Source organism: Lycium ferocissimum, chromosome 5, assembly GCF_029784015.1.
Source record: "Lycium ferocissimum isolate CSIRO_LF1 chromosome 5, AGI_CSIRO_Lferr_CH_V1, whole genome shotgun sequence".
Classification (NCBI taxonomy): domain Eukaryota; kingdom Viridiplantae; phylum Streptophyta; class Magnoliopsida; order Solanales; family Solanaceae; genus Lycium; species Lycium ferocissimum.
Genome location: NC_081346.1, coordinates 19,809,097 through 19,835,987, shown reverse-complemented (window position 1 = coordinate 19,835,987; position 26,891 = coordinate 19,809,097). Strand labels below are relative to the sequence as shown.

At 35.5% G+C, this 26,891-nt stretch overlaps 3 protein-coding genes across 4 annotated transcripts; 2 read left to right on the top strand and 1 right to left on the bottom strand.

Moving 5' to 3' along the window:
- Window positions 1-11,249: 11,249 nt before the first annotated feature.
- On the top strand, window positions 11,250-17,040 carry LOC132056400 (protein PLASTID TRANSCRIPTIONALLY ACTIVE 7). 2 transcript variants are annotated; one of them, XM_059448574.1, is made up of 4 exons: window positions 11,250-11,370; window positions 11,457-11,508; window positions 11,829-11,905; window positions 16,551-17,040. In XM_059448574.1, the coding sequence occupies exons 1-4, from the start codon at window positions 11,317-11,319 to the stop codon at window positions 16,881-16,883; spliced, it is 516 nt and encodes a 171-aa protein (XP_059304557.1). In that variant the 5' UTR covers window positions 11,250-11,316; the 3' UTR covers window positions 16,884-17,040. The 2 variants fall into 2 exon arrangements, with proteins under 2 accessions (XP_059304557.1, XP_059304556.1); XM_059448573.1 differs by having other exon boundaries at window positions 11,253-11,510; window positions 11,843-11,905.
- A 497-nt stretch (window positions 17,041-17,537) lies between these two features.
- On the top strand, window positions 17,538-21,841 carry LOC132056399 (protein phosphatase 2C 57). Its single transcript, XM_059448571.1, has 11 exons — window positions 17,538-17,992; window positions 18,838-18,966; window positions 19,068-19,170; window positions 19,278-19,388; window positions 19,634-19,713; window positions 19,822-19,875; window positions 20,436-20,552; window positions 20,660-20,714; window positions 20,807-20,839; window positions 20,927-20,973; window positions 21,656-21,841. The coding sequence occupies exons 1-11, from the start codon at window positions 17,655-17,657 to the stop codon at window positions 21,777-21,779; spliced, it is 1,191 nt and encodes a 396-aa protein (XP_059304554.1). The 5' UTR covers window positions 17,538-17,654; the 3' UTR covers window positions 21,780-21,841.
- Window positions 21,842-23,123: 1,282 nt separating this feature from the next.
- On the bottom strand, window positions 23,124-24,410 carry LOC132058283 (uncharacterized). The gene is made up of 3 exons (XM_059450833.1): window positions 24,206-24,410; window positions 23,964-24,016; window positions 23,124-23,555 (listed from the first exon to the last, which is right to left on the bottom strand). The coding sequence occupies exons 1-3, from the start codon at window positions 24,264-24,266 to the stop codon at window positions 23,439-23,441; spliced, it is 231 nt and encodes a 76-aa protein (XP_059306816.1). The 5' UTR covers window positions 24,267-24,410; the 3' UTR covers window positions 23,124-23,438.
- Between the last annotated feature and the right edge of the window lie 2,481 nt (window positions 24,411-26,891).

The window sequence follows — 26,891 nt, the reverse complement described above, 5'->3', positions numbered from 1 at the left end:
CAGCATTTACTGATTCAAAACTTTTATCTAAGTGTTCAATACAAAATTGATATACCGAAATAACAGTAGTTAAGAAGACGAAAAATTTTGGACACTTACTTTGTCCTTGAAAAGGGAAACCTTAGGAAATATCCATTTGTCATAATGATGTCTTCTGGAGAAAACCGTAATAGCCGCAAATCCCAAGCCTACCACTCGGTGACTTTTTTTTTTTTCCCTCTTATAGTAACGGCTATAGTTAACGAGTCTTTTAGGTTTTTCAATTGAGAGTCACGAACTTAAGCTTGTTGTATTTAAAAGCGTAATGACTTTTGGGCGGAATAGGGGGGTCGAATAAATAGAAAAAGATAAATAGTATCTATGTTGTATTGCATATTTATTATGTAGAACACCGTGAGAGTGAATATCACTTGACTATTTTAAAAACACATAGCCGAATTGTACATCTTCCCTTGTCATTGGTCTTCATGTTTTTGTCCTATGTCTCAAAATTATTACTCCCTCCGTTTCAATTTATATGAAACCATTTGACTGGGCACGACATTTAAGAAAGAGTGAAGACTTTTGAAACTTGTGGTTCAAAATAAGTCTTGAATATTTGTGTGTAAATCATTTCATAAAGTGAATTTGTTTCCAAATTAGGAAAGAGGTCATTTATTTTGGCACGGACTAAAAAAGAAATAGGTTCATATAAATTGAAACAGAGGGAGTATATTTTATTATTTCGTTATTTGAAAGTAATTTTATTTTTATTCATGAAGGAGTGATATTTTAATTATAATATAAAGTTTATTGATTATTTTCTTTTAGGGAAGTGAATTGCATAGTATAATAGTAATATATTGTAATACTCCTCAAATTCGGGTTAGGTGTGAACATGTTAAATGAGTATTAATGTTACATTCTAGCTATATGAAGTCATATCGGGATAAGTTTGGGTGGAAATAGTTGTTTTAAGATCAAGACGAATAGTGAGGTGCCCAAGGTGCAACAGAGTTGACTAAGTTTACGGTAGGTCTGACTTCCAGCCTAATTATGTGAAAATTCATTGAGAATTTGCGAAAACTTAAAACATGAAAGTTGTAGATACTTGAAATACCTTCCAACCATATATGGTAGAGCTAAAATGGAGCCCTTTGCTCGCACATAACCTGTCTCTAACAAATTTTTTGCCTTGTGCGCTATCTGTGCGATGCATAGGTGTTACACGTGGCCTAACGTGCGATGCACAGGTGTTGCACGATCCCCTTTGTTTAGTTTCGAACTATATAAGCTTCTAACTTCGTCAAAACCCTTTCTGTCACGACCCGACTAGGGGGCCATGACGGGTACCCAGAGCTGACTACCGAGCACCACTCATTAGGGTAATCATCATACTCCATCTGAACATATATAATCTTCAAAGCAACCCATATTTATATACATAAGCCCTCACGGCTACAAAAATGATATACAAAAGTACAATGTGATCATCGTGGGACATTAACAACCCACACGTATATATCTACGAGCCTCTACTAGAGTACTAGACATAAGGACGGGACAGGACCCCGTCGTGCCCAAAATATATATACGCAAAAGAATATGATCATAAGTAGCACCTCCGGAATAATGGGGTGCTCCTGTGAATCTGCTACTAAGCTCCTACGGATCCGCACCGTCTCTCTGTCTACCTGTGGGCATAAACACAGCGTCCAAAAAGAAAGAATATCAGTACGAACATTGTACTGAGTATGTAAGACATGAATAGTAATAGCATAATAAGGAAAACGATGAAACATGAGCTGAAGATATAACCTGCTTAACCTTTAAAGGAAAACACATGTATGCATATCGTATATACCATCATCGTTAACCCGCGTCAGGGTAACTATCACACGCCGCCCACTAGTGGTGTCATGCCCGGCCCTCTAGGCACGGTGTAATCATAAGCATCCCGCCTTCGCGGTGTCATGCCCGTCCATCTAGGCGCGGTGTAATCTCATCATCATATACATCTCATAAAGCATACATTAGACCTCAAATACAAACTATGTCTCTATCTAGGTGACGTAAGGTCGAGGAACCCCGATTCCATTATGGAGTAATCATAATCATTGTATCTCACCTTGAAGGAACTAACATTATAAGGTGAGTGTAACAACAATGAATATCATCAAGGAGTCATTAACTTCATAAGAATATCATATCACAGGCTTTGGAATCTTTAGACATATACTCATCATTTTCATTATCGTGTTCACAACATATCTCTTATCTCTATCTCATGAGAAGCTCTTTATAAACATAGCCTCATAGTTTCCGGAATGTAAGAAGGTCATGGAAAGATAAAGGGAATCATGTCATAGGAATCATGCCTTAGAAAATTAGGGACTAGCCTTACATACCTTTATGTCTTTCTAACTTGCCGACTATACGCTCCCTTCCAAGTTCGTAATTCTACATTCAAAGGAATTCGTACTAGAATTAGATAGTTGAAAACGTACTTAATCTTAAGCTAAAGCTAACGAAAATTGGGCAGCATCTCCTTTATTTATACAACTTTCTCCATACGATATAACAACTCCCAAACGTCAATAACAACATTCATAATATCATGATCAACAACCTTCATCAAACTATACCTTATTCAATTCTTCCAATCCCATTTCAAATCACCCATAACCAACATTATCACACAACATCATATTCGTTCTCATATTATACTTCCTTAACGTCATTTGTATCGTTTACAACAAGGTGTTTCTCGTAATACATCAAGAGTCATGATTCATGTCAACTAGTATTCAAAAATATCATTATTTTCACATTTGAGCTCCATATTCTATTTTCTTCCATAATCCAAGTCTTTCAACCCCTCAATATTCTAAATAACATGAAATGATCATAAAACTTACCTTTGATAATGTGGGAATGGTCTTTAGATGAAAATACTTCACTTGAGGAAAAACCACAAGCTTCAATCCAAAGAGATTTCTTGACTTTAGGCAACCACGGAGACTCCGCACACTTGATTCCCTTGGATTAGTGATGTTGATCTTTGATTTATCTTGGATTCTTGTAAATGAAGAGTGTGGAAAGTTCTAGAGGTGTGGAGAGTGTTGGAGAGAAGATGGGAAATGAAATAAATGAACTTGGGGCCTCCTTTTTAAAATTAAAAATACGCCGTCGGGTTTATACGAGACACACGTACGGTCGTATAACTTATACGGTCCGTATGTGTGACCATATAATACTTCCAGTGGAGGACCCTTCTCTGGACAGATTATACAAACAGATATACGGGCAGTATCTTTTATACGGTCCGTATAAAGGACTGTACAAATCCACAATTTCCGAAACTTGTCCTCGTCGACTCGTTTTGCCTCCAATTCTTATGGAACCTTCTTAGCACTTGTTTAACACTTCATTAACAATCTAAGAGGCGTTATAACTCTTCTTTAAGACATCATTAAGTCAACATTAATTCGGTACTTTGTAAATCCTTTCCGAAACACAACGTATACTTTGCCTTTCTTAACGAACTCTCTTCTCTTGCTTCAAACGTCTTTGGAATCTTAATGGGAACCGTTAAGTACTACTTCTTACTTGCGGAAACATCATATTCGCCTCACCCTGCGTTAGTATATTTACTGTGCAACGACATGAAATTTTTCGAGGTGTAACACCCACTTCATTTTGATCTACTTTTTGAGAGAAAACAACTCTAAGGCCTTTCCAAAACATCTAAGATTCTTGAAAATCGAAGAAAAAGAAATTGAAGGAGACTTTGGGAAACTTCTTAAAAACGATTTGTTGAACTTAGATCTATGTAGTATTGCATATTTATTATGTAGAACACCGTGAGGGTGAATATCACTCGACTCTTTTAAAAATATATAGCCGAATTTTACATCTTCACTTGTCATTGGTCTTCATGTTTTTGTTCTACGTCTCAAAATTATTATATTTTATTATTTCGCTATTTGAAAGTAATTTTGCTTTTATTCATGAAGGAGTGATGTTTTAATTATAATATAAAGTTTATTGATTATTTTCTTTTAGGGAAGTGAATTGCATAGTATGATAGTAATATATTGTAACATTCCGCAAATCCGGGTTAGGTGTAAACGTGCTAAATGAGTATTAGTGTGACATTCTAGCTATATGAAGTCCTATCGGCATGAGTTTGGGTGGAGATTGTTGTTTTAAGATCAAGATGAATAGTGAGGTGCCGGAGGTACGATAGAGTCGACTAAGTTTATGGTAGGTCTGATTCCAACCTAATTACGTGAAAATTCTTTGAGAATTTGAGAAAACTTAAAACATGAAAGTTGTAGATATTTGAAATACCTTTCCAACCATATATGGTGGAGCTAAATTGAGCTCTTTGCTCGCACGTAACTTGTCTCTGACAAATTTTTGGCCTTGTGCGCTACCTGTGCGCCCACATGTGCTGCACATGGCCTAACATGCGATGGCAGTGCGACGCACAGGTGACGCATGACCCCATTTTTCTAGTTTCAAACTATATAAACTTCTAACTTCGTCAAAACCCTTCCTCAATTCGTTTTGACCGACTTTTTGAGAGGAAACAACCCTAAGGCTTTCCCAAAACATCTAAGATTCTTGAAAATCAAAGAAAAGGAAATTGAAGGAGACTTTGGGAAACTTCTTAAAGAACAATTTGTTGAACTTGGAGGGATACATTTGATCCATAATTGACGTATGTCTACATTTTCAAAACATTTTGATATATATATATATATATATATATATATATATATATAAGGGAGGATAGCTCCCTTTTGTCATCCTCACAGGGACCTAATAGGCCTTTCAACCTTTACACGTGGCCTGTTGTAATTTGGCTTTTCCTTACCTCATTCATTTTTGAAGACTAGCAGTTGTACTTTTATAATTATCAGATTGTGAAACTCTTAATTAAATAAAACTACACTCCGTTCGACTTGTAAATTCGACTTGATGTAATTCGATTGTTGTAAAATGTATATTTCACTCTGTCCGTGACTCAGAAAATTTGAATAATTAAATAAAATTACCGGAGGGCAAATATTAGGTGTCAACAGTAGGCCCTAAACATGCCTAATGCCTAACGCTCGAGGCTCGTCTAACAGTTCTTATACAAATTATATGTCAAATTCTTTAGTTAACACTGTTGGCCTTCATAATTCTTTAATAAATGCATGATGCTTAATAGTTTCTTTTCTTCCATTTATAGAAATAAGAAGATTGGGCGTAACTCAAATAACAACGCATGGTATTGCATATTTACTACTATTTGAGAACACCATGAGGGTGATTACCACTCAACTCTTTTAAAAATACATAACCGAATTTTACATCTTCACTTGTCATTGGTCTTCATATTTTTGTCCTATCTCTCAAAAATATCATATTTTATTATTTCCCTATTTGAAAGTAATTTTATTTTTATTCATGAAGGAGTGATGTTTTAATTATAATACTGATAAAGTTTATTGGTTATTTTCTTTTAGGGAAGGAAATTGCATAGTATGATAGTAATAAATTATGAGAAATTGTGATTCTTTTATTGTTGAAAGTTAAGATGTTAGAGTTCATTTGCATTTCATAATATCTATTATATCATTGCCTTATTTATACTTGTAAAATCATGTTAGAAGTTCTGTTTTCTATTAGCTTCTTTAATCATGCTTTAATTTTAATAAAACTATTGATGTATTTTTTAAATTTTTTGTGTTATTATACTTTAATTTACTACATTATAATAAAAAATTAAAGATCCATGAGACTTACGGCTCGCCCCGTGAGGAGATACATAAATACAAGAACTTTATTATTTTCTTTTTTGCATTTTAGAAAAAGAAAACGGTAGAAAAAGAAGGAAGGAAAAGAAATTTCAGGAAAATCAGTAATTGTAATAATAATAAGGAGAGAGATAAATGAGGTATCTTTAAATATTTTTGCAATTTTTTAAAATCAAAAGAAAGGCAAAAAAAAAAAAAAAAAAAGGGTAAATGGAATCATGATCCAAGAGAGGTGTCATACCACTCTCCTATTGTCCATAATTATATAGATACCAATGAATAAATAAATGTTAATATTACTGAGCGGGTTACTTTTTTCTTCTTTCAAGGTCGGGGTGGCTCCAGGGGCGGACCCACATGCAATCTACCGGCACTCGAGCACCCATTAACCCCGACGTAAATTATGTATATTTGTATATAAACTTTTCAAAGGATAGATATATTAAACCAAAAGCATCCAATGAATGAAAATCTTGATGGGTGCTTTGGAGGTGCCTGGCATGAAATCCTACCTTGGGAAGAAGTGTGCGGGTTCGAACCTGGCATGATACAAATGTTTTGTAACTCAAGTCAGCTTTTTCTGCTTTAAAGTCAAACTTTTTCCTTCTTTTTCTCCTTCTTTTTCCCTCCTTCCAACAAACCTTCTTTCAGGTCCTTCAATTCCTTTACTTATACTTTATTTATGGCTTTTCATTTTAACTCATTTTCAACTTGGTGATTCCTCCTCCTCCTCTGTTATACTTACTTTAGCTTTTGATTTTCTTTCATATTCATGTAATTTCTTTTAACAAAGAAAAAGAAAAAAACAACATTCTAATTTTTTTTTTCATTTTTTTTAGAAAGTCTGGCTATTTGGTTAAAAAATCCTTCAAGCGAATTCATCTTGAGTTTTTTTTTTTTTTTTTTTTTTTAATAAATAATGATAATGTCAATTGTGTTTTCTTCATTAACTTTGTAAACTACCGCGTTTAAATATTCGTGCACCTATACTATGTGATTTATAGTAACTTTATATGAAAAGAAGAGCACCCACGAGCTTAAAATTTTGAGTCCACCACTGGGTGGCTCAAGGGGGAGGTTTATGAAGTCTTTGCTTTAGACCCCAGAAATTTGAGGCACAATTTTTTTAATTAATAGTGAATTTTATTATTTTATTTTCGCCTAAAAAATATTGTGGTTTGAACAAAAATAAAAGGTAAAAAATATTTATAAAAAAGGAAAGAAACAAAAACTGTCTACTTCTTACAGTAGAAATAGTTTAGAATTTTGAATTAAACTTTATATTAGTAAACATAATTTCATACAAAACATCTAACGAATTGTATTGCAAACACATGATTTATATCTTATTAATTTGAATTAATCCTTACTGATATAAATGATAGCAATAACATCATTATGTCACTTAAAAAAATACTACACTATAAACAACAAGTATGATAAAAAAGAACATTTGCCTCTTATTAAAAATCCGCTTTAGGCCAATAACTCTATTGAGGCACAGTTGTTCCTTCTTGGTGTTGTTTCTGCATATTAAATATTCTAAAACTTAAGGAACTAGTGTTAAAAAAAAAAAAATATCACGTGTTCACTTATTTGGCATTAATAATCTTTTAAAAAAAAAAACAAAAATGCAGTGATAAAAGTGAGAACTAGAAAGTGAAAAAGAGCAATCCGAGACCGAGGTAATACATCAGCCTTGGTAAAATCGGATGTAAACTAGAAAAAAAAAAGAACAATATGAAAAAAAGCAAAGTAGGGTTTATTCTTCAACTTCAGCGGTCATCTTCCATGTCAGCTTGCTTGTTTAAATTGGTACGGAAGGCAGTTAAGCAGATCCAACATTCAAAGGTGTTTCATTACAAAAAAAAATGGATAATTTGCTGAGGTTGAAAATTGCAATTCGCGAGGATTTTAGCCTCCGCTAATTGCTTGAGGAGTCTAAAAACCCCACAAATTGCAACTTTCAACCTCCACAAATTACCCATTTTTTTTGTAGTGTTTCCACAGTGAATGTCAGAATTGTGTTGACGTTTCCATTGACAAACTGAAAGTTAAGTTTCTCTTTGCAAAGGTAATAACGGTAATCAACTAGGGCTGGGGCTGAGGGTGGCGGTGGAGCAATAGCTGGGGTGGAGCAATTTGATCATAAGGACTTGGGTTTGGGTTTGGGTTTGAGTTCAGATTCAACATTTTTGAAAGTTTGAGACTGGCGTAAAGAATCTTCATTGTCCTCAATATAAGTTTTTGTTGACGATATTCAAAGACTTCTATCGCAGTCTTAAAATCGTCGATCGTTTTAGTCATAGTCACTGCAAATTGAAACTTCCAACAAGACTTGATTATGTGTCCAATACTAATAAAGTAATAGGTAGTAAAACCTAACACCAGTCTCTCTCCAGCCCAACATTACCTAAACTACTATATTTGAAGTAGCTGAAAGTCTCCGTAAAAGCATTTACCTTCTTAGTATATAATATATGTAAGCTATGATCTTCACCAACTTTGATTTCACCCTGGAATCTGCAGCAATAGAGAAATATAAAAATCTCTAATCGACATTTCAATTAGGGGATATCGCACTCACAAGTAACATTGAGTTCATGTCCAATGAGTTTATCAGAATTTTCTAACTAGAGGCTTGCACAATCAAGGCACCAATCAAGGGCCTGCTTGTGTGAGGCCGTAGGTTCATTGGGTGAAGAAATAATCAGGTCATTGCGCTTACAGATAAAGTCCAAGTCCGCCTCGAACATATTTACAATGGCCTCAAACAATACTTCATATTCTGTTTAGCTTTTTCAACCCTCATCATAGCTCCATGATCAGGGGTGGATTTAGAGGGTGTCGAGGGTATTCGTTGGTAAAAAAATTCAGTGTATATATAGAGTAGATTTTCTTTGTTTGTGTATATATATATATATATACATATATATATTAATTTTTGAATACCCCGAACAAATGCAAAAGGTTAGCTCAAGCGATCCAGGGTGTTCAAAATTGTCTCTCGGTTGTAGGTTTGATTCTCATCGCCAACATTATATTTTATATTTAGCTTTTGTTATTTTTTTCGAAAACCCCAAAATGAAAATCTTGGATCCACGACTGTCCATGACGAAGCAGCTTACCAAAATAAATCACCTTCAACAAATCCTTAATCATTAGTATGCTATTGTTTCGCTTAGGCTGTTTTTCCATGTGGTTCTTCACCTTTTGAGCGGTGGAGAGTTGTTTTTGAAGTTCTTTAGCTCCTTGATGGAGATTTGAGGAAAAGGAATGTGTTTTACAGTAAAGAGAGAATTTAGGTTATTACACCTCACTCACACTATGAAAAAGAAAAAACTCCCACTCACACACAGATAAAAATTCAAAAAAGAAATTTAATTCAAATGCCATTGAAACCCTGAACCGGATCTCATGGGTAAACTGAAACCGCAAGAATGGCAAAAGGTCATCTGTAGGGAAATCTTAATTCAAGAACTATAAAAATAGATTGTATTTTAAGAATTAACGGTTGTTAACTTACTAAAACTTGCTTAATTGATTTAACGATGAGCCGACACAGAAATGATATTAGCTTATCATTGTCGGCAACTACAAGCGAAGCAAGTGAATTGCCATTGAAAGATAGAACCACAACAACCAGAAATATCAGCCATGAAATTGAAAAGTATTAAGAGATCTCGAAAAGGCAAGCAAAGAGAAGAAAACAGAGAGAGCCGAAAAGAAGAAGATTCGAGCAAAAATTAAAGAGAAGCAGCCCTCAAGTTGTAATGCCAAGCTAAAAAGATGAATAGGACCGAAAGAGTAATTTGAAGAGGAAGAGAGAAAATAAAGATCAGAACATATGTTTTTAGAAGACCTATGTTTAGCCTTGTATGACTGAGCTAAATGTACAATTAATACTCTTGGTCGATCATTTTTACATTTACATATAGTAGTGATGTATAGGTAGGATAAAAAATGATCGTGAACTATTGAAAATATAATGAGAAATGCTCTCCATTTCGTTTTTTAGTCTCAAAATGTCCTTGAACTATTAAAAATCGCACAAAACTGCCCTCGTAGTGGCAAGTCGATTCTTTGTCAAGTTAATAGATCTCCAGATCAGATGAGTACCTGCTACCTTCCACCAATTATTTCACGAGTATCTAAACTATTTCTTGTGTTCCTGCTATTTTCCACTACTATAAATATTGAATAACTCTCTTCTCCAAAATCTAGCAGATAAATGGAAAGAAATTGTTTTTCTCTGTTGAGATTTGATCTCGGATTTTCTGTAATCTTTTATCCCACTTTTTAAAAAGTAACAATTTGGGGTACGTGTTCGTTATGAATATTTTCTAGAAAAATAAGTGAATTTCTTATTTATTTTCTTATGTTCAGTATGTAAGCAAAAAATATTATTCTAAAAGTATTTATACATAGTACAGACAAATACTATGTAAGTGGGGGTGGTGGGGATAGGGGATACAAGGGTGGGGTGAAGATGAAGTGTGTTGGAGGGTGTAAAGGACACTACGAATGTGGAATGCCATTTGTGGAACTTATTTTCTCTACTTACATTAAGAAACTCATTTTTCTCATTTAAGTGAGTTTTCTTCATTTATGAAACTTATTTCTTAGAGAAAATGCTTTCAAATTTTTTTGATCAAGTTAAGCAGGAGAAATTTGAAAAATGTTTCCTAGATCCACACATGTATGTGTTCACCCTTTATGGAGAAGAAAGCTCATGAGCCCCAGAAGAAAAAAAAAGGCATAATACATAAATAGGCTCTCAAACTTGGTCTCATTTTTTAAATATGCCCTCCAACTTTGGATGTGCACAAGTAGACACCTCAACTTATCTCTACTTTGTCAATTGAACACTTTAACTTACAAAATGACTATCTAGACACCTAAAAAAAGTATGTCTTTACGTCAAGTTTGTGTTTATGTGTTTAACTTTTTACAAGTTGAGGTGCCTACTTGTGCACACTCAAAGTTGGAGGGCATACTTAAAAAACGAGGCCAAGTTAGAGGACCTATTTATATATTATGCCAAAAAAAAGAGTACATCTTTCCAATGAAGAAAAAAATACCATATATATTGTTATATAATAAATAAGCGGCTAGCCTTTTTACCGAGGTAGAGTTGGTCTAAGCCAAAAAAGGTATTGTTTTAAAAAGAGATATATTAGACCCAAAGGTCTATTAACGTAATAGAGGCATAATTACCCAATTTGCAAACAGTGAGAGCATCATTATCCTATTTTTAATAGGTGATGGGCATTTTTAGATCAAAAACCAAGTAGAGGATGCTCTATGGTATTTATGAAATTTAGGGGGTATTTTTGAACCTTTTGGAAAGAATGACAATGAGAAACAAATGACCACTTGGCGAAACACTGAGGCATAAGTGGAACATTTTACAAATCAGGGGGTCCAAAGTGCCAATAAGTTAAACTTACAAAGCTGCTAGAACATATCATCATTGTTGGTTATCCCATTTTATCAAAGGGAGAAAGAAGAAGAGCTCAATCAAACAATGGCAGCATCAACCCTAACTTTCAGTGGCTTTTCAACTCTACAAACTTTCCCTGTAAACTCCTCGTGCTATTTTTACTTTGTTTTTCGATTCGACGTCGTTTTACAACGGCTCCGTTCTTAATTTTGTGTTAAATGCAGAGAATTGCAGCAGTTGAAAATACAAAACGCCTCAACTTCTCCATTCGGTCACAGGTGATTTTTTCTTCGTTATCCTCACTTTACCTTTCAGTTGTACCTTTTTTGGGAAAATTACGCTTTGCGTCTATTTTTTAAAAATATTTACGCCACGCAGCCCGTACTTTGTGTATAAACACCCGATTTAGCCCATATTTGTGTATAAACGCCTTTTATACACTTTATACAAGGTCGATACATTATGTATAATGCTTTCCCCCAGTTATAATGTTGTCAGTATAATAGGCTACGTGGCATAAATATTTTCAAAAGCTGTATATTTCTGAAAATATTGCTTTTTTTTTTATACAGGTGTTTGTAATATATATATTTTTAAATTTGATGTACAGAGCGCGTCGAATTCTAAAAACGAAGGCCGTGGACATAGGAAAATATGGAGGCGAAGAAAATTGGTAATCCCAAGGATTTCTAGTTGGTGCTCTTTCCTGCTTGTTTAATTTTGTTTGTTCTTAATGTATCTCTTCCTGTATACCATTGAAGTTACTGGGATTTAGTTATTAGGATAGGCTGGTTTTGAAGTATTGTGGAGTGTTGTGCTCGTATAGGCTACAATTGAAAGGATTTAAGGTATATCCACCGTCAAATTTTATACTCAGTTTGATTGATTTTTGCAGGTTACTTGCATCAACTCATGCTAACCTAGACAATTGTTTGTAGTTGGCTTTAAAGTGATTAAATTGCATAAATATTTTTCACACCGTTAATCTCTTGGCCTTATTTGACCTCTTGTTATGCTTTTATGCTTTCTATTGAGCCGAGGGTCTTTCGGAAACAGCCGTCCTACCTTGGTAGGAGTCGTCTGGCAGACACTCTACCCTCCCCAGACCTCACGTTGTGGGATTTCACTGGTTGTTGTTGTTGTTGTTGTTGTAGTGTGTTTAGCGTAACTCTAGTGAAAACCATATTTGTGGTAGACATTCTAGACTATGCTTGATCTATTCTTATAGGCTGATAACTAATTTTCTTCATTTTTGCTTGGTGTTTATTTAGTTTGGACTTTTGATTTCTTTTTTCTTTCCGTTTTGGGTGCCTGGATTTGCAAGAGAAGTTTCTTGTCTTATTAGGTGGTGAATTCTTAGAATTGTTACTGAAGCTTGATTGCATCCTCTTTGGAAGAGAGATAATATCTACGTTTGATATGAGTCAGATCCTTTCATCCTCTTTATTTGGCATATCAAATTAGGCATCTTTTCTTTTGCTTGGGCTTTATTTATTCAATAACCACAAACATTGTCGGAAAAGTGATAGATACTGAAACCTATTCCATTTCAAAAGAATACTGAAACCTATTGGGTCTCCCACATCAGGGTTTTAAGTTTTGTGTCAGTACAAGACTTCTCTCCTGATGCTGGCGCAAAACTGGACCCGCTAGAGATTGAAGGCAGGGGAAATAATGATCTAACTGTATTGGAAATTCGGAATTACATGCTAATCTTGTTTTGGAACCTACTAAATTCGAAGAGTATACTGCTATCTTGGCTGAGTTGTATGTCAAATGATTAAGGCTGAACACTATAGCCCGAGTATATGTGGCTCGAGAAGTCAAGGTTAAGGCATCTGATCGGACAATGGTTGTTGTATGTATACGGCTAAGTCCTGGTTGGGTTCTTTTACGGTAGATCATGACCATAGGCAGATATTCTGGTTTTGTGGTTGCTGCCAAGGCAAAATGTTTTTCCAATTGTAAATCATTTTTTAGCGGTATTCTGAATTTAGCAGAAGCCATGCCTTGATGGTTCTGCCTCGCATTTTGACCTGCTATTAGGTTTTCATATGAGGCCCCTTCTAAAGAGTGAAATTAGTGATTCCCATTAGTTTAAGATTTTATATTTTGTTTCTTGCTTATTATGGAATAATAATGATATTTTAAGGGTTCGTTTGGTTGATGGACAATGGTACCATAATACTTAATCTCAACATAAAATCCCGCATATTATAATATAGTGTTTGGTTGGCCGTATACGAAAAATAATTGCCAGATAACTAATCCGGTGTTTGGTTGGCGTTATTAAATAATATCCAACAACAACAACCCAGTGCAATCCCACAACAATATCCAACTTTAACAACAACGTACCCAGTGCAATCCCACAATGTGGGATCTGGGGAGGGTGAAGTGTACGCAGACCTTACCCCTACAATGTAGGGAGGCTGTTTCCGAAAGACCCTCGGCTCAAGAGAAAGCATGGCAAAAAAGTCAGATAAGGACAAGTAATTTAAAGCAGTACGAAAATGAAATAGAGCAAGATCGAAGACCACGATAAACAATCTGAAAAAAAAAAGAATAGATAAATAAAATACTTGAAGTACAAGAAATAACAGATAGTAGCAGAAAATCAAGGACAAGAAACTATAGGGCAAAACTGAGAATACTAAGTAGAATGACGAAAATAATACTTAAGCTACTGGGAAGGAAAATACTACTAGTTCTACCACTAGCCTTCTATCCTGATCCTCGATCTCCACACCCTCCTATCTAGGGTCATGTCCTCTGTAAGCTGAAGACTTGCCATGTCTTGCCTGATCACCTCTCCCCAATACTTCTTCGGCCTATCTCTACCTCTACCCCTCCTCCAACCCTCCATCGACAACCTCTCACATCTCCTCACTGGGGCATCTGTGTCTCTTCCGCTGGGCATGTCCGAACCATCTCAGTCTCGCCTCTCGCATCTTGTCTGCCACAGAGGCTACTCTCATCTTTTCCCGAATAACTTCATTTCTGACCTTATCTCTTCGAGTAAGCCAACACATCCATCTCAACATCCTCATCTCCACCACTTTCATCTTCTGGACATGAGTTATGTGAAAATTTATGTATTATTTTATGCGTGATCGAATGTGGATAAGAAACGTGTATTAGCAATACTGGGATTGAACTATTTAAAGATAAAATGTCCTTTTAGAGTAAGTTTTTCATATATGCCAATCTTTTCATTAATAATCACCGCGTAATAATTCCTTCATTATTTGATTTTAAAAAAAAAAAAAAAAAAAAAATTCCTTCAGTTATTAATCACCGCATACCTATATAACTAATATGTGAAACAAACGACCCCTAAGATTTTTACCAGTTGTAATATGTGAACCCTAAGTTTTTTACCAGTTGCTGTCAATGTTAGGTTCTTGAGACAAACACATAATGCTTTCAGGCTTTACTAAATATTTTCTTTTGTCTGTCAAGTTCTATTACACAACTTCTGGGGTTTGTTATGTTTTCTTTCCCTCCACAAATTAGCCATCATCTCTTGTTTTTTCATCTCCCTCTGGGAGAAAACCACCTCGTATTGTGAATCGTCTGTAGTGCATCCTGATACAACCCAGGGAACGACACCCCAAAAGCTAGCTATTGAGGTTGGAGAGCCCAAGGCTATATACTTCCCACATCAGCACTTTCTATACCGATGTGGCACTCAAGTCCCATACCTTGCAATGGACCATAACAAACCACCACGCTCCGCATCCGTCGTCCTCGACGGCTGTGTGATAGACACTGCTAGCCCTGGCCGAACACTGCAGTACCGGCATCACCATCCATGGCACGATGGGCACAGATAGTGGTGGATGGCTCTGATACCATTGATGCAACCTAGGGAGAACCCCACCCCCACAGCTAGCTATTGAGGTGGGAGAACACAAGGCTATATAAATCCCACATCAGCACATTTCTATACCGATGTGGGACTCAAGTCCCATACCTTGCAATGTACCATAACAGATCCACTATCATTTGGTGTTCTTCAGTAGTCATCACCTGGAATAGGGTGTATTTTACTTTGAAGTCATTCATTGAAGGTGAATAGCTGGGTTAGTTGCCTAATCAGACATCTTTAAAGCTACTAAAGGGAGGATTTGAATTGATGAAGAAGGAGATAGTAGCTCAGAGAAAGTTCTGGAGAAAGAGAAACTTTCTATATCTGAAAACCTGAGTAACATTAACATACATGTGTATCTAAGCTTTATATTAATAACACTGAACTAACCGACTTACTAATCCAAGAACCTAACCTTTAACTCAAAGCTAACAGCTCACTAACGATATCTATCAAGTTAAGTTAATTACAAATAAGCACTTTGACTATTTTGACTGCAACAATAGCTAACCCCTTTAATCAATATTTTCCAAATTATGGAACTCCAGATAACCTGTAAGTTATGACTTTTGAATTATCTTAGTAATAGATGAACTCTCAGCAATTCAAAGAGTTATATGATCCTGGAATTTGTTACGTGTCTATACCTTCCAATTAGTGTGAGCTATTTTTCCAGTCAGTGACTCTTGATGGACCCATCACTCGGGGCTTTATCTTTGTGTGCACTGTTGGTTGGCTGACTTCAATTTTTGTCAGGATGGAATCTTTAGCTCCAACATCTCTAAGCTTTATGTGCAAGCATGTTATCTAGCTTTTCTCAACTAGTACTCTTTAAGCAAATTTTAACTTCTACGATGCCGGTATAAGATCAACACAACAGTACTATTCCGTGATAATGGTTAAAATGATTCCGACCAGATTGCATACTTACGGAGGGGGTATAAGATCAACACAACAGTACTATTCCGTGATAATGGTTAAAATGATTCCGACCAGATTGCATACTTACGGAGGGGGTATGTTAATTATTCTGTTGGAAAAAATGATTCTATGGGGTTGACTTGTCAATTGTAAAACTTGGTAGTTTTTTATAGATTTAGGATTTAAAACTTTTTGCTACTGCCTCTTTTTCTTCTTTCTTTGAGCCGAGGGTCTCTCGGAAACAACCTCTCTGCCTTCTCAAGGTAGAGGTAAGGTCTACGTACACTCTACCCTCTCCAGACCCCACTTTTATGGGATTACACTGGGTATTTTGTTGTTGTTTAGCCTTCCTTTATTTCTCTCCCAGATATGATGTTGGAAGGGCAGAAAACCTGAGCAAAGGAGAAAAGAATCTAGTCTTTTTTCTCTATTGTTTGTTTTAAATCATGATCGAACTCATTTCCATTATATTTATGGCCTGCTTGTTGGGCTTGATAATATATTTGCTTATTCTAATTTTTTGCAGACGAGAAAGGATGATACGTTAGACGCCAAAATGGAAAGGATTCCTTTCCTTGAGGAGCAGGTGAGGAAGATAAGGGATGGAGGTAAACTATTGACAATGGACATTCATAGACTATTACTCAACGAGGACAACCGGTTTGACTTTGTCAATGAGATTGCAGCAGAGGCCAAACAGTATGTTGAGAACAACCGAGATGAATATGGTGCGAAGAAGGCTATCCTTCATGTGCTTAGTAATCGTATGAATGATGCTGGAGTTTATCGTGCAGAGGCATACATGGAATCTGACCCCTTCAAGCCAGGCCCTGGATATTTGAAAGACGAACTACTGTAGATCATTAGTTAGCTATACTTTCTGTAGTGATATAGCGCTTCTGTAGTTGGTAGGCGCTACTGTATACATCTCCATCTGGGGTTTAATGTCATATGAGGAGAGGTGAAAAAACATCATAGCACTTCAAATAAAATATTTTTCAAAAGATAGAAGAAAATCTGCTTCTGTATTTAATTATGTTTAATTGTTCGTTGCAAAAAGTAGTACAGAAATGCACCACCAAGGCATATTTTACATCCATTTCATTCTATTCAGATCCATTTTCATTTCCATAATAGCTAATTTCCCCTTTTAAGACAAATTACTGGTTCATCATTGTGTAAAGCATAATATATACATAAATAAAAGTGCCACTTGTTTAATTACTTAAAACTTTAAAATAATGTCGTGGCACAATTACTCAATTGTAGGACCACTTCTTGATGCATAATTGCATATAGCTTCTGATTACGATGTCAACTTGGACTCCGGTTTTCTTTTCGTTGCACAAAAGTTGAGGATTTGATCCTTGTAAACATACTTAACCATTTAAATTTATGGGCTTGAGAAAGTTTTGAGCCCAACAGCTCTGGGCCAGAATCCACTAAAAGCACCCAACTGGCAATCAACTAGTGGTTAATAATTCGTTAAAATCAGTTATGGATTCTGCCTTTGAATCTTCTTATCCTTGGTTAACCTTAACCAAGCAAATGTCTGCCCATTTGTGTTGACAGGGGAAGGTCTTACACTAACTTCAGTCTGGTGAGAACCAAGACTCCCCATATTTCATCAATGGCCTTATCTAGTCCCCACTTGCAAAAAATTCTTATAAACAGAGTTCACTGCAACTATGGCTACAAAATTAATGCCAAAAAGAATAAAATACAGAAGGCTGTTGGAGGAGGTGGAAATGGAGAGGGCAGAGGAATATCTTGCTCTGCAATGGCAATCGACGCGCCAGCTCCTTTAACCAGTGTTTCTGGCATCAGATGGGGTTCAACACTGATCCAAGGCCCACGAGAAGAGATGGAAGATGATGCTGTGATCGTTCAATCGGATGATCTTGATGGCTTTACTTATGCTGCTGTTTTTGATGGCCATGCTGGCTTCTCCTCCGTCAAGTTCCTTAGGTATGTCAAAATTCCTTAGTTCCTGGTGTTTTTGCCCTTAAACTGGTTAAATACTGTGATCGTCTTATTTGAAAGCTTTAAGCTTTAGGCTCTTGAACTTTTAGATGAGATGGTCACACAAGTCAATATGGTATTAGAGTAGATATAGCGGCATAGCTCCTAGGTTCAAGTCTCACGGCCATCCATTATTGAAAAAGGAATTCCACGTGATTAGCGGCGTGTGTTGCAGATATGGTAAATAAAAGTGTACTCTTTCTAATAGCTTAAACTTTTACATGAGGTGGTTACACGTTTCAACGAATATTGAGAATATCACTAAATATCTATAAATATTTGACTAGGAACCCATTTATTGTTGTATATTAACTTGAGGCCGTTCGGACTAGGGTTGAAGGTTACTAGGTAGTAGATCGCTGTCTCGCTTATCCTTCCTTACTAGCAGTCATAGTATTTCTCCTGTAGATTCTTGTCATCGTTTAGCATACTGTTTCGGTGTAGTCCTATTTGACCTGCTTTGTTACTGCTTTATTCTGTGCAAAGGGTCTACCAAAGACAACCTCTCTACCTCCCAAGGTAGGGGTAAGGTCTACGTACGCTCTGCCCTCCCCAGACCCCACATGTGGGATTACACTGGGTATGTTGTTGTTGTATTAACTTGAGGCCGTTGTAGGAACCTATAAACATCAAATCCTAGATGTGTCTCTGAGTCATATGCTACGTAGTTTCCTTTTGCTTTGGGGTATCTTTTACTTGGTATGAAGATTTATGTAGTTCCTACATGCTTGTTAAAGAAAGATTTACTATGGAAGTTCTGCATAGTTGGATTACTGATATGCCATTAATAGGGAGGAGCTGTATAAAGAATGTATTACAGCATTACAAGGTGGGTTGCTTTTGAAGAGACAGGACATAAACACGATCCGGAATGCGCTACAAGAAGCTTTTGAAAATGCTGATAGAAAACTCTTGAACTGGTAAGCTACTGCAGCATGTAAATAAAAAGAAATAGAATCCATGTAGTTTCATATTCTATATGATTGTATAGATGGTAAGGTGCTGTTTCATTTTGAAAAAGGCTTGAGAGTAGCGGGAAAGAAGATGAATCTGGTTCAACAGCTACCGTTCTATTTGTTGGGAATGATACACTGATCATCTCACATGTTGGAGATTCATCCGTGGTACGTGACCATTCATTCCTACTGACAATGAAATGCTTATCATTGATATGTTCTTCGAGAGCAATAGGTTTTTTTTAAACTATCCGAGCCCCTGAATGTTTATGCAGGTGTTCTCACGATCTGGAAAAGCGGAGACATTAACCAATTCACACAGGCCCTATGGAAGCAACAAGGTTTCTCTACAAGAAATCAGAAGAATCAATGAAGCAGGTGGATGGGTGTGTTTCCTACAATTGACCCCTCCCAGTGTCGCCAAGAATAGTCTATTGTTTTATTCATCTACTTCTATTCAGCATTCTTTCTTGAACTGTTAGTTAAAATTCAGCAGCTAAAAATGCAACAAGTAAATGACTTGCCAAAAGAATAAACGAGAAAGAGCAAATTAAGAGTCCCCTGCTGCTTTCAGAATACAAATTAGTCAGCGTGCGTGTTGACATTGGATGTGTATTATGTCTGCATGCAGATTGTCAATGGAAGAATTTGTGGAGATATTTCAGTATCCCGTGCTTTTGGTGATATGAGATTTAAGACAAAGAAGAATGAGTATGTTCTTTCTGATTTTATGTTAAATGATAGGAAGCATATGCCTTATTCATTTTCATTTCTTTGTTGCCTGGAAAAGTAAAATAATTTTTTATCATCCCTTACCAGGATGCTGGAGAAAGGGGTTGAAGAAGGCAGGTGGCCTGAAAAGTTTGCTTCTCGGTAATTTCCATGTCTTGCTTGAGCTGCAAATCCTGCTGGTGATAGGCTGCACTAGTGCATGCATCACTAAGTAGTACCGGCTATCTGTTCTGTTTGTTGTACAATCAAATTTAAGAAATTTGAAGAGGTTTGCTCGAATTCAGTAATTTTATAGCAACCGGTTTAACAAACTGGATTCAGCCTTGCTTATTTTATAAATTGATGAACAATTAATGCATAACTTTAGTGACCAAAACTTTGTCATCGTATGTAATCAGAAACAGAAATCAGTGGCTGTCCTCATACTATGACTTGTGCACCTAGAAAAGATCACCAGTATTAGGTGACTCAGACAGTTTTATGCATTCGCTAAAAACACTAGGATTCAAGAAAGCATAAATTTCTCAGATTATTCGATTGGTTAATCCTGTAAGTTGGAATAGTTGATTGTAAGATTATAATTGTGAATTTTTTATAGCAGTTTTGCCTGGCTAGTTTGAATTAGGAAACTCAACAAAGTAAACAGCAGAGTACATCATTATGATTTCTCGAAAGTAAAAGCTATTGGTGTACTTTGCTAGGATTCAGTTCAAGGGAGACTTGGTTACAGCATCTCCAGATGTTTTACAGGTGACTTTTGGATCAGATGCCGAATTCGTACTATTAGCATCTGATGGATTATGGGATTACATGAAAAGGTCTGGAAAAAGGATATTAGATACTATAGCCAAAAGTTCCATCTTTCTTTTATCTGTCTGAATCTAGCAAAGATCATAATCTCATTAGAGTTTTTCTTACTTTTCAGTGATGAAATAGTAGATATTGTTAGGAACCAGCTTCGAGAGCATGGCGATGTTCAGGTAAGAAATATCATCTTGCTAATTAGCTTTGGTGCAATATTTTGGCACCATCTATAACCTGCCTCCTCTTTTTTTTTTTTTTTTCTTAACAGATAGCTTGTGAAGCTCTTGCACGCACGGCGTTGGTAAGAAAGTTTTTGACTTTCTGTACTTAATAATCTCCAAACGCACACACAATTATATATCCTTAGCACTTTGATTTTGCATTTCAGGACCGACGGACACAAGATAATGTCAGCATTGTCATTGCTGATTTGGGGTATGTACTTGACCTTTTGCAACCAATGTAATTTTACTGCTAATTTGAGAAACTTCAGGTGCTGGCAGGTGACTTGAGAGTAAAACTAATACTACTAGTTTCTAAAATTAGCTAAAGGAGTAAGTCACAATATTTTCTTTTAGGCTAAGATAGTTCTTTGTACCTATTATCTATCTGCCCCTGAGAAAAGGCCACCACATGTGAGTTCAGTGGCAGAGAGGGATTTTCACTAAGGGATTCAAAATATAAAGAAGTAAACACACTGGAGAAGCAAAGGGGTCCGGATGAACCTCCTGCATCCCCCTAGCTTCGCCCATGCCTGTAATGGTCAAACTTATTTAGCTGTAAAATTCCTTTTGATCATCATTACAAACTACTAGAAAGTCAATACAAGTCAAAGGTGAAATACAAAAAAGGTTGTGATGAAGACATCAGGTGATTTGACTCACACCATTCTAAGTTGGAGTTGATACTAACGCATAACAACTTTTAGTGCTGAGCTTCTTTTTCATTTTTTGGGTTAGGCAGAATTGTAAAGCTTTGGCTTTTTCCTGTCTTTAATGGAGTACTGGTTACTTGTCTACATATCCACATGATTTTGCTAATATATTTTTTTTTCCTAATAAGTTAGCACTATCACAGTGATTATATTTTTACTTTATTTATTTGGACGTGTCAACAGGAGGACGGACTGGCGAAATTTACCTGTGAAGAAGCAGAATTTTGTGTTTGAACTGGGACAAGCTTTAGTCACAATCAGTTTTGTGTCCATTGGAATATGGCTATCAACCATGATTTCTCCTTAGAATTTTGATAGTATTTGTTAATTGTATATATTTTTATATGAAAGGGACAGAAGCTTCAACTATACCTCGTACATTTGCTAGTCAAGGTTGTTAAATTATGGAGCATATTAGAAATCCAATTTAACTGTGTAGGTACTTGGTGAAGGGAATAGTGAACTCACTGGGGCCCGTGAGAACTTTAATAGTCGCTTCGGTGTTGACACTATTTCTTTATTAATCCGTTTAAAAAAGAATGCCACACTTCTATATTTAAAAATAATTAACTTTACATTTATCATTTTGCCTTTAATGAGAAGTTTTTATAGTCACACAAATGTGATGACATGTTTAAGGCCATAATTTTAAAAGTTTTACCATACAAAGGTGATGGTATTTTTAAGATCACAAGTTTCAAGAGTCTTCAATTTTTTTCTTAAACTTTGTATCGGTTCAAACTATATCAGATAAATTGGAATGAAGGGAGTACATAATTCAAATGATCTTAAACATCAGAAAATCATCATGTTAGGATTGGCATACTGGTTAGGCTCGAGGATGCAAAACTTCACCATGTAATATGAACAGATGACCTAAAACAATTTTTGAACCTTACTTTACTATTTCACGAGAATCTTTTTTTATATCAAGGGGATTCAACAATAACAAAAAGAATTCGTTTTTACCCTATTTATACAATATCATTTTTTATGAAAAAAGATTCAATTGAACCCCTTAACGCTACATAACTCAGCCCCTGCATGTATGGAGGTGAATCCATTCTTTAGTCGTTGGTTTGGACTAAATGTGATTTTTAATATATAAAGTTCTTTTTATGTTTTTTTTAGTGAGTTTAGTGTCTCTTTTATCAATCATCTGGATCTACCCTGTACATCGACGTATTATTATGATTTTAAAACTTATCCACTATGAAAAAGCTTTCTTCTTGCGTAGATATGTGGTAGTATCAACTATCAAGTATGCTACCCCACATACGTGTGATTTCTGAACCCATTTAAATGACAAGAATTTTGGGAAAACAGAATTTGAGTACTAGATTTGTTCTGTTTGGACAAAAGTATTGTAATCATTAATGAAATAACAATTATTTGACCGATTAGTCTGATACTAGTTGCGTTACACCTATGAGAAGATCCACACATAATTCCTTTGGATGTATTTTGTAATTTATAGTTGTTGTAACAGGTTAAGCGATATGCCCATAGGTACGATAAGTTTTGTGAAAATAATCTTAAGAAATGTATTAAAAAAAGGTAGGCTAGTGCATAAAACATCCCGTGGTCACGTAGTGTTTGGGTCACATCATAAGAAGGCGTGATAAACACAACCTACTTTGACGCATGCATGAGTAGTTGGTTCCACGGTTCCCCTTCCTATGTAAAAGAGGTACATATTTCTAATCCACTTCTTTATTTCACTAGTTTGCACTCTGAAGTGTTTCAAAACTCAAACAACATAACATATAGTACTACTATCTGGCTTACATAACAGAGAGGCACTAGCCAGAACTCAGCAACATCACAAAAGGACTATTGCTATTCTTATTATGCAACAAAGGCATTACATGATATTCTACTAGTGGAATTGATATTTCAATCAAAATCCCCATATATAAGCTAGAGTAGCAATATTAATATAGCATCTGGCATATAATAATAGTCTTCAAGGGTGACCTCTCTTTCTACCGGGATCATGCCTGGGATTAGGTCCTGCATAGTCATAATCTAACACTGGATCCAGCATCATTAGCTTTCTTGGTATTTCTCTCAGACCATTCTTCTGAAATTTTAAAACAAACTTTAATTAGCAAAAATGCCTTTTTTTATTTTTTTAGTTGTAAATGATTGTTCCTGAAAATATAATTTATATATATACTTATGCACTCTAACAAGATAAAGGTTAAAGTGGGATTAAGCAATAGATTGCTTTCTTGTTACATTGACATACATTAAATGAAAAAATCATAAGCTGTGAGAAATCAAAGTTTTTCTTTGATATGACATGTCATTTTTTATGAAATATATTTTCATACAAAATATAGTGAAAAGTTATAAGTTAAAATAGTCATAACGAAATGACTTCCGTTCATTTGATAGAAAATGTTTTCCTGGTAACCATACACACTGAAAATAACTTCTTCATAAAATACTTTTTCCTTACTGAGTTCAATATAATAGCCCTTAATACCTTTTGAAGTTTGTAAATGCGGTTTGCGCCATTACCCAAGCCTTCAACAGTACCTAAATAACATAAAAGGAAAACAAGAATACACGTTATATGCATTTATATATTTTCCTTGGTGGAAAAGGTGATTGTCATTTTTCAGCAAAAGCAGCTCATATATATATATATATATATATATATATATATATATATATATATATATATATATATATATATATATATATATATATATATATATATATTACCTGATGACACAAAGATGAAAAATAGAACAAGTAGAAGAAAAGCTTTGGAAGTAGGTCTCATGGCTCTGTGTTTATTCAATTTCTACTAGCTATCAGCTGAGTTAGCTAAATAATTTAGTAGAATAGAAGTTGAGCTCTTATTTGTAAGGAGACTTGGAGTGGGAGAAGTGAAGGCCTTTTTATTGTGAGTTCAAGAGGCTATAGCTCTAGTGATGGTGCATCCCACCCAATTGGTATACAATGATGATGAGTTGCAATACCTATATCCCACAAACAGCAAGTCAAATTTGCACTAATATGAAACCTAATATGCTATATATCTAACATGTTATATCAAACACAGAAACAACAATAGTGCACCGTAACCTATCCATCAATGCGGTGGGTGAAAATCATAGAAGATTGTCATTTAAATCTCAATTGAGATGAAAAAAATGTTACGGGATTTCTTCTTATTTACTTACAGTAACGGATGTAGGCTATTTAGGTTCGGTAGAACGCAATAGCTTTGGCACAAACCTTATATATTTGTTAAGAATTTCACCAAATATAACAAAAATTAAATCTAGAAATCCAGTTACTAACATTTGAGGACACTGTCCTCTAGAATCCAGAACTCATAAAGGTCACATCAGTTTACCTAAATGTTTAGTAGCAAAGTTGCCTAATGATCATGTTGTTGGTAGGTAGCAGGTAGCCACATACATGATGGAATATTTATCACCGCTACCGTCACCGTACGTCACCGTCACCACTACTAACAACAATTTTTGTTATGGAGTTAAAAGTATTGAAATAGTTATTAGCGTTGATGGGAGTATATGAGAGAATGAACTTTGGAGAGAAAAGAAAGTTATTCTTTTCAAAGGGAAGAAAGTTACTCTTTTCAGATATTAAAACTTCGTGGTTAAGTTTGAAATTAATTAACACGTTTTTTGTTTATGGCTATAGTACATATTCCTAAAGGATGTGTCTACCACGAAAAGCCATCTTTGAACAGACGTGTCTGCTGCGAACAAATTCCTAAGGTATTATAAGTACCTGGTACTGCTTCAAAACAAAGTATATATAATTATAGACTTTCTCTTCATCTCTCTATTGCTTTCACTACAAATCACAACATTATATTCTTATGAGAAATTCGAATTAATTGCTGGTATTCGAATTTTCCTGGCTTCGTAAATCCTGAAGGAATTCTACCACCACCCCTGCAGCAACAAAGTGAGAAGCTTAAATTCCTTAAGGACAAAGATTGCTCTATTAAAGTCGGATTATTTCTTCCCTACTTATGAAACCTATTTTTCTAACAATAAGAGAGACACGAACATCCTTGTCTTATATATGGAGGGGCTGAACAATAAAACAAATTTACCTCCCTTTACAAAAACAAAACCATGCCGATTCATTTAGTCCCATGTCAGATTAACATTATATAAAGCAAAAATAAAAAGTACTGAGAACTTCATATATTTTACTGGCATACATGACTAAAAGACTCTAAAAACACAAACATGCGTAAAATATAATCTCATCTAATTGATATTCTTCCATTAGAACCTATTTTTCGCTAGGCCTGCGTGGATTCAACAACATGTCAGATTAACATTATATAAAGCAAAAATAAAAAGTACTAAGAAATTCTTCATATATTTTACTGGCATACATGACTAGAAGACTCTAAAAACACAAACATGCGTAAAACATAATCTCATCTAATTGATATCCTTCCATTATAACCTATTTTTCACTAGGCCTGCGTGGATTCACCACCACACAACAACATCACCAGTGTGTCACGCGGGTAGATGCAGGGAGAATAGAGTGAACGCGGACGCCCCTCTAGCACCAGGAGGTAGAGAAGTTGTTCCGATATCTTAAAAAGAAGAAAAGAAAACATAGAAGCAACATTAGCTATATGCATGTGGACACCTTTTGGCCTTTGTTTTGCATGGCTCAAGTTCTGCCATCTTGAGCTAAAAAATCTTTTGCTCTCTGTTTACATCACCTTTATGAGAAGTCAATGTGTTTTTCTATAATGCGTCTGTATCCCAATAGCCCATGCTGTGTATCAATCCAATCCATCTCACTCTAATGCTTTTCCATCTTTTCCCAATGTCCCCTTATGCCATAAAATAAAATGACCATCAAACCATCCAAAGTGCTGTTTGGGTGTTGCTGGTCTTCTTGCACTATTCGTCATTCAGGCACAAAGCTTCAACAATATTTGTTTTCAGTGGAAAGGACTCATGACTTATCTCAAAAATATATGTTGGGTGTCCAAATAAACTTTTGTATTGATAGCTGAAAAGATTGAGAAATTAAATATAAGTGAGGCCTTTTAAGGGTACAAGTACAACCGTGCGGCATTGGCTAAAACAAATAATATCACACCGCGTTATGGTGTTAACAATATATTTGAGCTAGCTTAGTCCAACACCTCGTATCAAAACCAATGGTTCCGCGAGATGAATATGGATATTACTTAGTGATAGCGAGGGGCTTGATTTACTATCTTTACCATGTCAAAGGTAATTTGGAGATGCACGTCCACAATAAGAAGAAGCTAGCTCTGGGCTTGAGTGGGCATAAATATTCGGCCACGTGAAACTAAGTTCAAGAGAGACCCCTGACTCTCGTGGTGATGTCCAAGTAGAACTTATTGTTGAGGGGAGCATGAGTGCACTTG

What these genes read in the sequence shown, in the direction of transcription:
- LOC132058283 (XM_059450833.1), bottom strand. Translation starts at nt 24,266, where the DNA reads ATGAGACCTACTTCCAAAGCTTTTCTTCTACTTGTTCTATTTTTCATC. An exon ending in TTTCATCTTTGTGTCATCAG is followed by an intron (nt 24,017 to 24,205) that starts GTAATATATATA and finishes TATGTTATTTAG; the next exon opens with GTACTGTTGAAGGCTTGGGT. An exon ending in GCATTTACAAACTTCAAAAG is followed by an intron (nt 23,556 to 23,963) that starts GTATTAAGGGCT and finishes TTAAAATTTCAG; the next exon opens with AAGAATGGTCTGAGAGAAAT.
- LOC132056400 (XM_059448574.1), top strand. Translation starts at nt 11,317, where the DNA reads ATGGCAGCATCAACCCTAACTTTCAGTGGCTTTTCAACTCTACAAACT. An exon ending in CAACTCTACAAACTTTCCCT is followed by an intron (nt 11,371 to 11,456) that starts GTAAACTCCTCG and finishes TGTTAAATGCAG; the next exon opens with AGAATTGCAGCAGTTGAAAA. An exon ending in TATGGAGGCGAAGAAAATTG is followed by an intron (nt 11,906 to 16,550) that starts GTAATCCCAAGG and finishes AATTTTTTGCAG; the next exon opens with ACGAGAAAGGATGATACGTT.
- LOC132056399 (XM_059448571.1), top strand. Translation starts at nt 17,655, where the DNA reads ATGGCCTTATCTAGTCCCCACTTGCAAAAAATTCTTATAAACAGAGTT. An exon ending in TCCTCCGTCAAGTTCCTTAG is followed by an intron (nt 17,993 to 18,837) that starts GTATGTCAAAAT and finishes TGCCATTAATAG; the next exon opens with GGAGGAGCTGTATAAAGAAT. An exon ending in TTTAAGACAAAGAAGAATGA is followed by an intron (nt 19,714 to 19,821) that starts GTATGTTCTTTC and finishes ATCCCTTACCAG; the next exon opens with GATGCTGGAGAAAGGGGTTG.